We start from the raw sequence: 16,856 nt of genomic DNA on the forward strand, positions 1-16,856 counted from the left end.
GAAAACAGAGAAGCAGCTAAGCGAAGGTCACAGGGACCCTCCCCTACTGCCCAGGGTCCACTCCACAGGCCACACTTTCATCAGAGCAGTAAATAAACACGAAAGGGGCTCCCTTGTTCTCTTCTCTTCTCTCTTGGGCCTGTCCTCCCTCTGGCAGAGGCACTAATGAGCAGGGAGCAAAGAAGAGCAAAGGATTAAATAAACCTAGCAGTGGACACCTCCGCCTCGCTGGAAACCCAGGCAACTGGGGGAGGATGGGGTTCGAGCACCAGGAACACTGCCTGCTGGGAGGGCAGAATCCACAAGAAAATTCTGAGGTCAGAGGACAAAGCTACAGTCGGGACTTGCCCTGGCTGCTGTGCCTGACCCCACATCACCAGCTTAACGCTCGAAGTGGACAGGGGCAGAGCCCATCCAGTCGTTTTAGAGCCACACAGGCCCGACGACATGAATCCATGACAGCTCAAGACCCAAAGGAGAAGCCTTTTTAGTGGCCCCCTCAAAGGACAGGCTGTAAAACAACTGGGGCCGCAGCCTGGGGCACAAATCGGGCTGGAGACCAAAGAAGACCCACAGGTCCCACCAGCCAACAACAGTCAACAATATCAACCAGGGGCTGGCTCTGTGCTGGGTCTGAGCCAGGCAAGTAAACCAGACGTGGTCCCTGTCCGCAAGGAGCTTATGGTCCACTTGGGGGGACACGCAAAAGACAGACAAATAAACATATACTAAGTTGAACCACACGAAACTGCCATTTTTATAAGTCAAACTGGTCAAATATCAACAGTATCACATGGTTCAACCTAATTGAAGTTGTCTTAAATCCAAGGAAGGAAACCAGCAAAAAGAAGTAATCAGGGGTAACAAAGGTCTTGACTGATCTAGACAGGGCGGCTGGGGAGGGTCAGGAGAGGGACATTCAGGACAACAGCTGCAGATGAGAAGGAACAGGGAGCCAACGCAGAGAGAGGAGAGGGCAGAGATCAGGACCAGCTCCACTAGGGAGTAAGAGCAGCGCCCCAAAGCTCAAAGCAGGAAGCGGCAATGTGGGGGGTTGGCAAGGAGAGGGGGACCAGGCACACAGCTTCCCAGGAGCGAGGGGCATGAAAGGAGCTGAAGCCTCAGACCCCAGCCTGCAGCCCATTTCCCCAAGACCCCTAAAAATCAGCAGTCAGCTGAGCACAGGAATGGAGGGCCCCTCGCCTCTGAGGCCTCAGCACTGTAGGCCACCAGAAGTGCCCCCCAGCTATGTCCATATGGCAGAGTTTGCTCCCTTGAGGGCAGGAGACAGTTTTGAGTGAAACCATAACAAACATGACGCACACTGTGCTGGACTGATGGCTCTAGCTGCTCCAAATCTTCATCCTTCCCTGCGCCCTGCATCCTCCCATTTTGCCAGGTCACCCACAAGGGCCCTCCCACCTCTCAGACTCGGGTCGGCTTGTGTGACCTGCTTTGGCCAATGGGACATTAGCACATGTGAAGCAGAGCCCTGAAAAAGTGTTTATGCATTTCCACTGGTGCTTTTGCCCTCTGCCATCACCACGAGCAGTGAATGCCCAGGCTAGCTTGCTGGTCCCAGGAGGAGGATGAGGGCACGAAGAGAGATGAGTCACCCCAGTCACCCTTGCCATCCTAGACCAGCCGACCCCCAGACATATCACTGTGCCCAGCCAAGGTCAGCAGAGCCCCCTGGCCGACCAGCCTAGATGACTGAGTGATCAGTGCAGAGAGCTGTCTGCCTCTGAGGTTTTGTGGTTGTTTGTTACATAGCATTACTGTGACAAGAGATAACAGATACAACACAGTAGGTACTCCACAGACATGGAATCCATACCTATGGAGATACATCAACTGAATAAACAAGTTCCAATTTCATTTCTGAAAATTAATGGTTTAATAAAAAATTATCAGTTGTGCAAACTATGATACCTTCTATACAGGTTTTCCACAAAAATGTATCTTGCACTGTGAATCGACCGCTCCATCAACCGTACCGGTGATGTCTAAAAGAAAACAAGAAGTGATTCACTAACACAGGCAAAGAGGAGGAGGTCAGGAAGCCTCGAAGAATGCCTGTTGCTCCCCCTGCCCATGGTCTGCGCTGAATACAAGAACAGAATGAGACAGTCACCAGAGGAGAACAGTATGTCCCACATTAGGCTCGGCACTGGCCCTGCCTGGGCCCTGGACCCTCCCCACACCCTGAAGCTCAGCGGCCAGTGCAGCAACACAGGGGCTGAGGGCTTGTCAGCAGCAGCCTCTTTCACAGGGGAGGTAAGTCTCAACTGGATTGTGGGTTTGGGGAAGTGCTAGAAAAACTGCTGAGTGCCGTCCCGCAAAGTGTTGTCAAGTGCAAAGTGTGGTTATTATGGACCTAAACAGGGTGCATGTGCTTAAGTGGAGGGATTGGAATGCCTGAGGTAGAGCTCCAAGAGGGCTGGGGTGCAGGTGACAATCTGGGGACTCTGCCATTGGTGCCTGAGGGTCTGGCTTTGTGGAACCCCAGAGAGATGCCAGACCTGTCAACTTCGCCACCTCCTCACAGGGCTGGTTGGGGATCACTGCAGCTCTTTGGAAACCAGGAAGGACTGTGCCCAGGAGGGAGGAGGGTGACCCTGGTGTTGTCCCTCTCTGCCAGGGAGCTCACGCTCTCCACAGATGACCTTTGCCTTTGTCAGTGTCCCTCTGGGAAGCAGGAGGGCCCTTACTCCTGACGCCAACTGGGCAAACACTGCTGTCACTCAGCCTGGCCCACAGAACCCACAGGGCCTGGATCAGAAAATCAGAGGCAGACTCAAAGCCATAACCCAGGAATTCCTGACTCTCTGTCTGTCTGTCCACCTGGCTTCCTTTCCATTTTTCCATCCTCTCCTTACATATGCCTCTCCGCTGCCCACCTTTGCTAGCTCCCCATTCACCCGTCCCTCCTTCAGCTCCTCTTTCCCAGTCTGTCTATGTCTCTCTGCCTCCTTCGTGACAGGTTTCCTTAAACAGAGGAACACACATATGCCCCATGTATTCAGATATATCACATACAATTTAGGTTTGCAGTTGAGTGCCCATGTGGGAAAGGGAGGGTGAATAAAGCAGAAAAAGGCCAGCCTCAGAGGTTCTGATCTGCATCTTTTAGACAGATATTTGGAGAGACAGAAATTCATATGGTCCTGCTCCTATCTTTCCATTAAGACGCAGATTTGTAGAACCATAGCTGTAGCTGCAGGGGCCCAACCCGGGGTCAGACAGGCCCACATCAACGTAACTGGCTATGGGGATCGCCCGTCTCCATGGAGATTCTCCGAAGCCAGTCTCTTAGGTAGTACCTGCCATTCTGAACCACGGGTGCCAAGCAGGATTCCCTCAGCCAGCCTTTCTCCTAAGAGGCTGCCCCTAACGACAATGTCCCTGATGGAAGAGGCCTAAGCAGCCATGTTTATGCCCCAGGATCTGCCCCAACACATGATTGGCCCAGGGATGGACACCTGACCCAACGTGAGCCAATCAGGTTCTTTCTCTCAAGAACTTGAACCAAGAGCCAGGCCTTGTGAAGGTTAGATCAGTGGTTCTCAAACATGTGAGCAAAGCATGTATTAAAATGACCTGGAGAGCTTGAGGAAACACAGATTGCTGGGCCTCATCTCCAGAATTTCTGATTCGGCAGGTCTGGGATGGGACCACAAAATGTGCATTTCTAACAGGTTCCCAGGTGCTGCTGCTGCTCCTGCTCCAGGGACCACACTTTGAGAAGAACTGAGTTAAATGGCATTGATCCCAGAAGTGATCGGGTCATGAAAACTGGGGCTCATATGCCACTACAGCAACTCCTTGGCTGGCTGAGGTGGGTGGGCAGGGGCACTGCTGGCTGGTCTGCAGAGAGCTGCAGGAAGACACCGTGGCCCCAGAGACAGAGAAAGCTGAGCAGCACGCAAGGCTCAGCGAGGCCTCCTTGTGAGGTTTCCCCTCTTGGCAATCATATACCCCTTGTTTGAAGAAAATTTTAAGAAAGTTGAAACCAAGCATCTGAAAGGTACCTGAGGACGAGTGTGCTGGTTCAGCATGGTGAGCTGCACGTACGTCTGCAGTGTGAGGCCCCATCGACAGGCGTCACGGTACATGAGACCCTGCAGAAGGGAGAATACAGCAATTTACCTAAAAGTGCTCCATCTGTAGGACACTGGTCTCTTTGGTCACTGATAGCCATCCATAAAACCTATATGGGGCTGAGCTGGGGCCAGAGATGAACCCAACATGGTCACAGGGCCCTCAGAACAGAGTGGACAGAGACAGACACTGGAACAATTACAGGACAGCCCAGTAACAGCTGTAAGGAGCCTATATAAAGTCCCCAGGGAACACTCATTCAGTCACTCAGTAAACGTTCATTGAGGGCCCTGCAGTCTTTTCTCTATTCAGCAGCCAAAGTGAGCCTGTCCAGCCTAAATCAGTTCTTGTCACTCCCCTGCTCAGAAACTTCCAGTGGCTTCCCAGTGCATTCAGAATGAAAGCCAAAGCCCTTACCAAGGCCCACAGGGCCCTAGAGAATCACTGCCATCGTCTCTATCTCCTACCATTCTTCCTCCGGCTCAGGGAGCTTCTGGCCATGTGAGCCTCCTTAGTGTCCCGCCTCAACCCGAGCCCGACCCCATCTCAGGGCCTTCATTTTGCTGCGCCTTCTCTCTGAACGCTGTCCCTCCAGATACCTGCATTGCTCCCTCCCTCACTTCGGTTAGGTCTCTGCTCCAGTGTCACCTTCTCGGAGATGCCCCCCAGCCAGTCTGTCTAAAATAGAAGCCCCACCAGTCCCTCTCTATTGCCTGTAGGTACAAAATACTTCATGCTCCGGATTCCACTTGCTAATAATCTTATTCTGCTCTTTTCCATTTTGCTTTTTTCTCTTGGAAGTAACGAAACCCCAGCGCTCTGCGTTGAAAACTGCAGACTCCTAACTGCGGGTGAAAGATGTCAGAGAGGTCAGGAGAAACACTCCTTCTTGGCTGATGGCTGCAGAAACAACCACCTTTCGGCAAAAGAAACTCGATTCAGATAAAGTGATGAATCCAGACTTTTCACAAAAATATCAGTCCTTCTCTTCTGTCCAGAGTGGAAAGCCATGTAAAAGTATCTAATTCTATTCTTAAGCTGTCATTGTGCCAAGGAGACTCCGACTTCTGAGACTGGGACCGTGCGGGTGAAACGTCACCTCTAACCCTTGACGTCTGCAGCTCCAGTTGTCTCACTTGATAACCCGGCCCTCGTACCTCGCTGGCTCCTAGAGATTATGTTTCTGAGGGTTCTTTATCCCCAAAGACAACGACTGGCATTCCATCTTCTCCCACATGCAGAGACATGAACTCTTTTCATGTCTCTGGGATTCTTTATTCAAAGACTCTGAGAGTCTCTGCCTGATTTAAATGACATCCTTTTACCCGCTTTAGATTTCTTCACAGCTCCTATCACCACCGCCATATCTTACATTGAATTGTCTCCCGCCTCCCCACACTGGAACATTTAGGGCCAGGAGGGCAGGACCTTTGAGTTGCTCACTTCCCCAGCATCTAGAATAGTGTCTGGCACGTGGTAGGCAGGCACTAAACATTGCTTGAATGAATGAATGAACAAGCACCTACTAAGTGCTCGGCAGTGCACTATGTTCTAACAAACAATGGAAAGCCAAACTGGACACAGTCTCTGCCCCTAGTGGAACTCAGAATCTAAAGAACCACACGAGGAGCTGCCAACTGTGTTGCTAGAAATGAGGGGACAGCCCTAGTCCCAGGTTCAAACCTAGATCTGTCATTTACCAGCCGTGTAACCTTGGGAAACTGATTTCAGCTGCAGTTTCCTCCCTGAAAAATGAAACTAATCACGGGAGGGGGGCAGAACCAACATCCCTTTCTTAAGCTCCCTCTTACAGGACCCAGACCCCACCCAGCTGTTTTAAGCAGCCAGAGCAGAGCCTTCTGAACAGGGAAGGAAGTGGAAAGGGCACAGGCTATAGACCCTGCTTGCTAGGTCTACCCTTGGGAAAGGAGGCGGGCAGCTTCACGGGGAGCCAGAGGCAGCCCCTGAACACTGCCAAGTGCAAACTGAAATCAGAGGTTTACCAAGGCCCCTGGTTACTTAGAGACAGGTCCTGGGGAACTAGGCCTGAGGAGACCTGGATTCTGAAGGGTTTCTTCCAGGAGAAGTTGGGAGTAGAATGAGCAGCAGGCGATGGAGGGAGGCGAGGATGACCACTTGGGATAGTCTAGGATGGCTGACAGGAGGTCCCTGGGCCCTGCACACGCCCAGCCAGGCCTCAGAGATCTTTGACCTCAGAACACCAACATGCCACTATTTCCCATTTGTCCCCTCCTTCTCCCCATCCAACCCAGTTAAGAGCGAGGAAGATGCCTGGACCGGGGGCAGGCTCGGGCACCAGCACCACCGTTCCCAGGCCCCTAAGGGAAAGCTGCTGGTTCACGCAGGAAACAACACACTTGCCAGAGGATTATGGCCACGGACATTTCTCCACTTGGCCACAGGCTCCATGAACACCTGCAAGGAAAGGAAACATCAGAGAGCTGCTGTTGATCAGGTCTGAGTTGTGTGAAAGCGGGTAAGTGCTGGGGGCTGGGGGTGGAGTCAAGATTTGGGTGCCCAGAGTGAGCCAAAATAGTCGAGCAACCCTCCCTGCAAGGCCACATCTCCATCTAGACGTGGTTTCCTCACGTGACTTCCAGAAATTACCTGAGAACAACTCTGTCCATCCCCCTCTAAAAGTATAGCACATGCCACCTGTCTGGCTGCCTTGGGCACTTCCCGAGGGCAAGGCGGGTTCTCTCACTCCCTCCTCCATGTTCATCCTGGTCCTAATTGCCCACCACCTCGGAGTGAGCAGGGAGGGGAGAGCAGCCAAGAGGGAAGCTACCTCAGGTGCTCCAGGCTGCGGCTAGAAGCTCAGTGTCCCCACTCAGGAGCTCTCCTGAGACCTTGGCAGCTTGCTATGCCTCCATTCCCTTCCCCTGATCTCTGCATTGGGCACAATGACAGCTAAGAGTCACATTTCTTTAGTATGCTCCCTAAACTATGCAAGAGCCTTTATGAGTGCGCAGGCGAGTGCTGGAAAGGACTTAAATGGTATTCTTGGGGCCAAGATTTTGAGAGTACCTGGATCCACTTGGGGACTTTCAAGTGCATATGAGCAGGTGCCATAGGCCACAAGAGACCAAAGGAAAGCAATGCATGGGACTCTTGAAGAGTACCCTCCCCCAACCTTTTACACCTCTGTGCCTTTGCTCATGCTGTTCCTTCTGCCCAGTATGCCCACCTCACCTCATTTCACATCAATTTTCATTACATAGAAGACTCCTACACATCCTTCAAAATTCAGTTTAAATACCCCTTCTTCTGTGAGTCATTCCCTGCCCCTCCTAAGCCCCCTCTCCTTCTTCTGTGTTTTCAGCACTCTGTTCCTGTTCCCTGAATAGTGTATGCTGCACCACTCAGGCCCACCAGCAGCTGGGTCACAGGCAGCCTTGCCCTGTGGCTCCACAGGTGGCACTGTCACTCAACAAATATTTATTGAGCACCCACTGTGCCAGGTGCCATGCCAGGCACCAAGGATACAGCAAGAGCAAAACCACCCTAGCCCTGCCTTCATGGAACTTTAAACTTACTGGGGGAAGCAGACATCAATCAGATCATCACAGAAATCAACATGTATTTTCAAACCCTGAGTGGCAGTATAAAAGAGTGGTACATAGGGGCCAGAAGAACCTAAACCAGGAGGGTCACCTAGTTGGGGAGGTCAGAGAGCATGGAGCTGAGATCTGAAGGCTGAGTGGTCTTCCTAAAGCCGGCAAAGCTTTCATGCTGTAGAAGAACCCAACAAGGGCATGGTCCCTGGAGCCGGACAGCCTGAGCTGGGATTTGGCTCCACCACACACGAGCCATGCGACCCTGGCCAAGCCATTTAACCTCACTGAGACTCAGTTTCCTCATCTGCAGCTGAGGAAATAACAGTACCTACCTCACAGGGATGACTCTTGTAAGGATAAAATCGATTAGATAATGTATAATGAAGCCTCAACATGGTGCCTGTATTATCCTTATTAGATATTAACTGTCGCTGCTGTTACTATTGTTGTCGATCATTGGTCCAGGGTCTTCAGTGAGACCTAAGTGCTTCTAAAGTGCCAGTGAGAGTTACACCACTCAGGGCAGGTGTGTTGGGAGTCAAAAGACACCCCCCTCACCCCAGATTCGATAATTCACTAGCAGGATTCACAGGACACAGCATCGAATCGTACTCATAGCCAAGATTTATTACAGTGAGAAGATTCAAAGCAAAATCAGCAAAGGAAAAGGGCGCATGGAGCCAAGCCTCGGGGAACCAGGCACAAGCTTCCAAGGGGCCTCTCCCAGGGGAATCACACGGGACGCACCCAACTCCCCCAGCAGCTGGTTGTGACAACATGAGTGGAATGCTGACTGCCAGGGAAACTGGCCTGAGCCTGGGAGTTCCGGGTTTTTATCAGGGCTCAGTCATGTGGGCAGCCTCTGCCTGGCACATATGGAAATTCCAGACTGGCAGAAAGAAAGCCGGTGTCCAAAATAAACCATATTGTCTGCACAGTTCAGGCACAGAGAGCTGCTCCTATCGGTTAGGAAATGGTGGGAACTCTCTCCAAATCTAAGTTCCCACACGCCAGCCAAGGGCCAACCTTGCAAACCAGCCTCTCTAAGGACACAGTCTCAGGGCTGCTATGTTAACTCTTTCCTGTACGGCAGGATGTGAACACAAGCAAGACAGGGCTGTGCAATGTCTACTAGTTTTATCAAACCACATATATTTCTAATCGAAATAAAAACAGGAAAGAAAAGAAGGACAGAAAATGACTCTAACGGTATGGAAATTGTAGGATCTGTAGTAACAAAATAGAGCCATAAAAAGAAAAGATGACACCACTAAGATCTAGAACAAGGAAGAAGGGTCTTGGTGAAGAGATAATTCTTAAACATCTGTGAGGTTACTTTTAGTGATTGGATTGTAAATAAACTAGAAATTATGTTAACTGGCCACACATAGTAATACTCCCCTAATATCTCAGATGTAACACTCTAGCCATGCTCAATAGTCTAGACTTCTTTCACATGCAGACTCTTCATCTAACCAGACTGTGGCACTGTTCCACACCCACACTGTCTGACACAGCGACTATGAGCTAACGTGGCTATTACAACCTGACACATGACCAGTTCAAACTGAGATATGCTGTAAGTGTAAAACGCATCCCAGATTTCAAAGACTTAGTATGAAAAACCAAACACAAAATAGCTCATTGATGATTTTTATACTGATTACATGTTGACATGATAATATTTGGAATATATTATGTTAAATAAAATGTTCTTTTTGGGTTTTTAGGGAGTCTATTAGAAATTTTACATTACCTTACACACGTGGCTTACATTTATGGCACGTATTATATTTCTATTGGACAGAGCTGGTCTACACCCTCTGTAAATTAGTCTGCCAAGCTTTTGCAGGTTCCTTCGAACACATACCTCAATGTCTGCTGTGTTGGAGAAGAACTCCAGGCATGTTGTCTTCCCACTTGCAATATTGCCTTCGACACAGATCTGGCAAAACACAAAAGCGTGTCAGAACCAGAAATCAAGCACCTGGGGGAATATCAGGGAAGAATTTCCAGGCAAGGGCTCCAGTGAACGGCATAATTGGTTCAGTCCAAGACTTGGATGTGTACACAAAAACCCCTGCACAGGAAACCTCTAAGGTCCTGTGGTTAGTAATACAAACAGACTGACCCTCCCCATCAGTGGCAGGCTCCAGGCCCACCACCCGTGGCCACCAGATCACGGCCTCCAGAACAGATCCTCACAGTCAACTCCTAGAACATACCCAGCTTGCCCTCGTCCACCCGAGCTCTGCCCTTCCCTAGCTTGGCCCCTCAGACTATTAGATTTAGGTCTAAGTGTCCTGCCTCCTTAACCAGGGCCTAATGGCCTCGAGGTTGGGAAGTATGTGTACGTTATCTAGAACCTCACTGCTTTGTGCAGAAAAACGCGCTTGGCATGGACTAGAAGGTATTAGGACAAGAGAGAAGGACTTGGTTAAGCACCTTGTTGAAGGCCAGGCCTTAAGATGAGTAACATAGACCATGACCGCACTTAACCTCTCTAGAACCTGAGAAGCGGGTCCTAACATTTTCACAGAAGAGAAAAATGAGGCTTGTAGAGAGAACAAAGCAGGAAGCTCGAACCCACACTCTGCTCACAGCAACTGCACTGGGGAGAGGGGAGTCATGGCACTGGTAGGTGGGGCCACAGACAGCCATCAGAGACCAGGGAGCCTCCTACAAGTACCTCATTGTAGGGAAAGCAAGCATTCGAGGCAGTGGTTCTCGGGCCGGATCAATCAGAATCACCTGAGAGCTTTAAAAAAATCTCTACAAGGCAGCCACAATCCAGACCATTACAATACAATCCCTGAGGGAGGGACTCCGCCTCAGTACCCTGTACAGCTCTCCAGGCGACTCCAGTGTGCAGGAAGGCTGAGCACCACTGTTCTCAGTGTGTGGTCCACAGGCACCCCGCTCCAGAGCACCAGAGAAGCACCCAGACCCTCTGAATCAGACTCTCGGCTGGGGCCCTCAAACTTGCTGGCCAGCGATTCTCACGAGACTCTGCTCAGCCAGGCACTGCTGGTGACACAGGCCAAGTGGCTTTGGCTCCAGCACAGGAGGAAATGGGCAGTTCCACATCCATAAGAAGACAAACTGATCCTTAAGAACACATCTTAGACGTTCCCTGGGGGCACACACAGTCAGAAAAGGACCCGTCCTGCTGCACAGTGACCTTTACACCCAGGCTGGACGCACCCAGAGAAACATGGGCCACTTAGGGGACTTGCCCAAGGCACCAGGCCGGACAGGGGAAAGAGCTGGAATTCACCCCTCGGTCTGGGAGACACCTTTGTGTGACTCCAGTGGAGCCTCAGTCACACCCTACATAAAACACGGGGTCACGGTGGGCGGTCTTGCCTTGCCTCCCCGACTATAACTGTCAAGCGGCTGTGGAGGTTTCCTCTGGCCTTGACCCTAACCCGCATCCAGGTGAGCTGGACAATCATGCTTTCCACAGATGCCAGGCCACCCTCCCATGCCGGGTCCCTGCCAGCTCTCTCCTCTAGAACTTGAAACTGCAAAATGAACCAAGGGATCTTGGTTCAATGGGATCTATGCAAAAGGTAGATCCCATTAGGGCACTAATGGATTTGGGTTTTTCTTGCTGTTCTTCAAAGGAAACAACTTTTCCTCTTCCTAGAAAATCAAGAAGAGCTCAAGCTAGACATCATTCTGCAGAGACTTTCTTTCTTTCCTGTTCGCTGCAAGGAACATGTTGTTCAGATGAGACCTTCTTCCAAAAATGCTTGTTCCTGTTCCCACCAAGAAATCCTGAAGAGATGGTAAATCTAAGGCCCTGGATTAGCAAATGGTTTTCCCAAGAGAGCAGACAAAGTACGAAGAATCTTGCAAAATTCCCCTGCCATGGAGGTACAAAGAAGAGCCAAGCAAAGGAAGTCTTTAAATATTTTTAAAAAGTGACATCTGAAAATATTAGAAGAGTGTGTGCCCACTGAAGAAAAGAGAGAAAACCATAAAGTAGAAAATACCGCCCATAATCCACTAGTAAAAGATAAACATCATTACATTTCAGCATATCTCGGGCAAGCATTATTTTCTACAACGTTTCACATCTTTGAGAGTCTTTCAACTGCTCGTGGAAGGCCTCCGATGTGCCTGGCACTGTGTACTCAGGAGTCAGTCCCAGCACCCGCAGAGCTCACAGTGAGTGTGAAGACGCAGAGGAAAGTAACAGAAAATTATGAAAAAAGATGTTCACCATGCTGTGGGCACACATGGCCAGCCAGGCCCAATGCTCTGCCAAAGTTTACCTCCACTCTCCTCGGCTATTAGCCTTGGTTCCAACTTCCCATGATTAAAACTAACACTGCGAGGGGCTGGCCCCGTGGCCGAGTGGTTAAGTTTGCGCGCTCCGCTGCAGGCGGTCCAGTGTTTCGTTGGTTCGAATCCTGGGCGCGGACATGGCACTGCTCATCAAACCATGCTGAGGCAGCGTCCCACATGCCACAACTAGAAGGACCCACAACAAAGAATATACAACTATGTACCGGGGGGCTTTGGGGAGAAAAAGGAAAAAAAAAATAAAATCTTAAAAAAAAAAAAAAAAAAAAACTAACACTGCGATGCGCCACGTAGCCTTATTTTTAAATAACATTTAATCTTTTCTGAAAATAGAAGTTAAGCATTCTCACAGTAGGAAATAGAAAAGAAAAGAAAAATCACTGATAATTCCAGAGATAACTACCATTTAGATGTTTAATCAGAACCGAGCTTTCCAGAGGAAAACAGGTTCAGGCTCCAAAGGCCCCACCAGAAGAACCGAAATATATATTGTCTTCTTAAAGACCCTAAGAAATCTGCAGTAAAGGGGCTGGCCCCATGGCCGAGTGGCTAAGTTCGTGTGCTCCACTGCAGGCGGCCCAGGGTTTCGTTGGTTCGAAACCTGGGCGCGGACATGGCACTGCTCATCAAACCACGCTGAGGCAGCGTCCCACATGCCACAACTAGAAGGACCCCCAACGAAGAATATACAACCATGTACGGGGGGGACTTTGGGGAGAAAAAGGAAAAAAATAAAATCTTTAAAAAAAAAAAAAAAAAGGAACCCAGTTAAGTTCATTTAACATCCAAACAACTAAGGAAGGGAGCACCCCTCACACCCCAAATTCTCTCTCCCTCTCTCTCATACACACCCACTGTTAACACTCTCCAACTTCCCCTTAACCAGACTGACAATTTCTGTATCATTAACAGTTTGTAATGTTTCTTTCCTGTTTTTTTTTCCTGTGGATGGTTTATATATTATCTCATTTAGATCACAATTCATATATTTTTATCCTTTTTTCCCATCTTTCGTAGTGAGTACCTTCCCAGGTCATTAAATATTTTTCATAAACATGAATTTTAAATGGCTGAATAATATTCCTCATATAAGATATACCATGGCCTCTGGGGAGGGAGTCTGAGGCCGAGGGGTAGAGACAGACTTCCCTGTCCCCAGAGACTCTCTTGTATTTCTGTTTTTTACTATGTCACATGTTCCTTCACTCCCCTACTCGAAATATATATACATACATATATACAAACATCTCTCTCTCTCTCCATATAATATTATCCTACACTGGAGAGTGCACATAAAAGAGGGACTTACCACTGATTTTTTCTCTTTGTCATTTTCTCTATCTTTATCTACAAAAGAAAGGAAATCAATTTTTTAAACTCAGTTTTAAACGATTCACTCTTCTTTGTCCTAATTGGCTAAACCAACACAAAAACTAATTTCTATGCTTGCTCCCTGGCCTGAAAATGTTTTCCAAGGACACCTGGTACCCTCCATGGGTGGATGGAGTCAGCCCGACCACTGCTGGCTACCTGTGTGTGACAGCCTGCAACTGTCGCCTGGGTCCTGTTGGCCCGTCTGGGCCCCAACTGTGGTCAGCTTTTTTCACTTAGCGTATTACTCTTTCCATTTCCTACACACTTTATATCCATGATCTTCACAGATGGGCGTCCAGCAAGTTAAAATGCAGAGCGGCCTCCCCTCGAAGAGCATGGGTGCGAGTGAGCAGTGGGCAAGGGTTTCAGCCCAGGACTCAGGTTTCTTCGCTAGGCCCGAGGCTGACATCCAGGCCCACCCACGCCATGGAGGTGCCACCGAACAGCCGGAGGCCTAAGAACGCCAGACCTTGGCTATAACGGTGCTCCCATTTCTGCATGGGGGTCTCCACTCCCAATGGGAGAGGGAGGGCACCGAGCTTAACCCACCCACCACTCGCAGGCACCAGCGTGCACTGGGGGCTGGTTAACCGCAGCTCTCAACCCCCGTCTCCCCCAAAGCCGAAAGAATCGGACGGAGGTGGGGGGAGGTCCTCTCTACTCTTTAAGAGGACTCCCCAGCTCCCACCAGGAGGGGGAGCCGGACCCCACGGCCCCACCCGCTCGCTGCTGGCTCGCGTCTAGGGTAACGGCCAGTGAACGCCACCCCTCCCCCCACCCCCACACCCCCCGGCCCCGGCGCCTCCGAGAAAGGGTTTCGGGTTCAGGCCGGTCCGGCGAGCCAGCGGGTGGACCCGAGAGAGGCGTTACCCCGAGGCCAGGCCCAGCGCTGCGCCCCCCGCGGCCCCGGCCCCGAGGCGAGGCTGGTGGGCCCCTCCCGGCGCAGCGCCCGGGCGGCGCAGCTCAGCAGCGGTCGCAGCAGCATGGCCGGCCCGGCGGCTGGGCTGGCGGCTGGGCTGCCGAGCCGCAGTCTCCGCGATCAGCGCGGGGGCCAGCCTCCTCTCGCCGCCTCCATCCTGCCGCGGGCCGCCGGAACAAGGCTCTTAAAGGGCCCCCGTCGTATTTCACCCTCTCTCCCGGAATGAAAATAATGCAAGGGGAGTGGTCCGCCGGGTGCAGCCAGCAAATCTCCCCGCTAACCGGATGTTGGCAGAACGAAGCCGTAACTTGGCAAGACTCCAAGGATGGATGGTTAATAACGCTAGCGACTGATTGGTTAATTATTGGAGATTACTTAACTGGGCACGCGTTCTATCCAGGCACCTGGCCCACACTCACAGCGTCATTTATTTTTCCCAACAACCCTGCAAGTGGATGTTGTCACTCCCATTTTCAGAGCTGAGCTGATCCTCGGAAACTTAGGAAACTGGTTAAAAATGATCAGAAGCATTCATTAAGGAGTGGAGCTGGAATTCATGCCCATCCAGCTTAGTTCACAGACTAGCTCTTTCCTCTGAACTTTGATATTTCTAGGGTCTGGACTGTAAACGTACTAGATCCCTCAGGAAGGTGTTAAAAAACAAGACAACAGACCCAAAATGGAGTCACTTATGCTAAGCCCCACATCACCAAACCAAGACTTAATTTATAGTTTGACTCTCCCAGAAACGGAATCTTTAAAAAGTCTATCAGAATCGCCTGATCAGCACTACTTAGGTAATCTACGGATAGACCCCAGCTATCCCCTAAAGAAAGTAACCTTGCAATAACCAACCAGCTTTTTTGCCTAGTATAACTTCCTTGTTCCTGCTCCCTTCTGCCTACGCATCTTTGATTTTGTACAGCTCCTCGGAGCTCTTTCTATCTGCTAGATTGGATGCTGCCAAATTCAAATTGATTTTTGCTCAAATAAACTCTTAAAATTTTTTTTTAGAGGAAGATTAGCTCTGAGCTAACTACTGCCCATCCTCCTCTTTTTGCTAAGGAAGACTGGCCCTGAGCTAACATCCGTGCCCATCTTCCTCTACTTTATATGTGGGATGCCGGCCAAAGCATGGCGTGCCAAGCGGTACCATGTCCGCACCCGGGATCAGAACTGGCAAACCCCGGGCTGCCGAAGCCGAACGTGTGCACTTAACCGCTGCGCCACCAGGCCGGCCCCTCTTAAAATTTTTAATATGCCTCAATTTATCTTTTAACAAAGGTACAACCAGTATTCCAACTGAACAGACACCAAGAGGGTGGGTAGGAAGCCTGTAAATCCCATCCATAGCCAGGTAGCAAAAATCCAGCCCAGGTGTTAGGTCGATGGGGCATAATTCAACAGGCCCAGGCCCTGGAAGCTAAGCTGTTGCAGTAAGGAGCGGTGACTGTGTGTGTGTGCATGCCCACTCCGGGTGCCTGGGTGGAGGGGTACCCCACCTCTCTCAGGAGATGCTAGCAGTCACCTCTTGGGCAGGGAGAAGAAGGAAGTCATTTGTGAGAGGGTTCACTCAGCTTCTAGATCTCGTACCGGAAAGCCCAAACCCCATCTTGTGCTTCCTCTAACATCTGCCACAGACCTAGCACAGAGCAATGTGCCCTCCGTAAACAAACTTCAGGATTAAGTTTAAGGTTTTTGGGAGTGACTTGGGATGAGGCTGTTGGAGGTACCTGCTGATCAGATTTGACTGAATGAAATGGACTGAAGCTGAGCTGGGCAGGATCCAAAGAGGTCTGAGAGGACGGGGGAGATGGCCAAATTATCCAAGAAGGACTTGAAGTCACGTAAAAGGAGCCACACCTGCTCGGCATCCTTAAAAAGAAAGGCTCCAAGGTGGTGGAGCTATGGCTCCATAGGAGCATTTGTGAAAAACTCAGATTGAATTAAGGATCTGAATCGCTGCAGGCTGTTCTACGAAGGACCAGTGAGAGGCAAAAATAAAAATATGCAGAACAGGCTCACAAACCCAGACTGTGATCCCCTGGAAGCAAGGGTAGGGGATGAGGGCCTGGCCATTAGTTCAGATCATACATTTTCTACATCTTCTATGTGCCAGACCCTGCAGGGAGAGAAGCAGATAGGCTTGTGCTATTTAAATTCCTAAGATATATACATATATATGAGCTAGTGATAAATGCTACGAGGAGAGAGTGATGGTGGCTACTCTAGACGGAGCGACCAAGGGAAATCCTCTCGAAGGAGGTGGCATTTGAGATGCCCAGAGTCTGGGGCGGCAGGGCAGCCGTTCCAGGACCCTCCGGGAGGCTTCCCGACAGGAATGCGCCTGAGGAGAGCTGGAGAGCAGTTGCCATTGGTGCCTGGCAGGGCGGGCGGTGCTAACAGGGGGCTGGCCTGCGAGACTCCCCTCTAGGTCAGTGGAAACTCAGCGCGCGAACCGTAGCAGCCTAGCCTACCGAACAGGACTCGCTCGCGGGCGGCTCCGGCGGGGCGCATGCGCACGCGCACGCGCACGTGTGCGGGCCGTGGTGACGTGCGTATGCGCGCGCGAG

The 16,856-nt window shown here is 50.6% G+C and overlaps 1 protein-coding gene across 9 annotated transcripts in view; it reads right to left on the reverse strand.

Annotated features, from left to right (window-relative positions):
* TK2 (thymidine kinase 2) overlaps nt 1-14,593 on the reverse strand; it is a 43,775-nt gene extending 29,182 nt beyond the window's left edge. For 6 of the 9 annotated variants that reach the window (XM_070612058.1, XM_070612053.1, XM_070612054.1 and 3 more), the window contains exons 1-6: nt 14,235-14,486; nt 13,300-13,337; nt 9,550-9,624; nt 6,484-6,537; nt 4,032-4,121; nt 1,933-2,006 (exon numbers count right to left, since the gene is read on the reverse strand). In XM_070612058.1, the coding sequence (XP_070468159.1) occupies nt 1,933-2,006; nt 4,032-4,121; nt 6,484-6,537; nt 9,550-9,624; nt 13,300-13,337; nt 14,235-14,349 (446 nt within the window). In that variant the 5' untranslated portion in view covers nt 14,350-14,486. Of the gene's footprint in view, nt 1-1,932; nt 2,007-4,031; nt 4,122-6,483; nt 6,538-9,549; nt 9,625-13,299; nt 13,338-13,520; nt 14,149-14,234 lie in introns of those variants that run through there. The other 3 variants (XM_070612052.1, XM_070612059.1, XM_008509579.2) reach the window with 3 other exon arrangements.
* Nucleotides 14,594-16,856: the final 2,263 nt, after the last annotated feature.

The sequence above is a fragment of the Equus przewalskii genome, chromosome 3 (genome assembly GCF_037783145.1).
Source record: "Equus przewalskii isolate Varuska chromosome 3, EquPr2, whole genome shotgun sequence".
Lineage (NCBI taxonomy): Eukaryota > Metazoa > Chordata > Mammalia > Perissodactyla > Equidae > Equus > Equus przewalskii.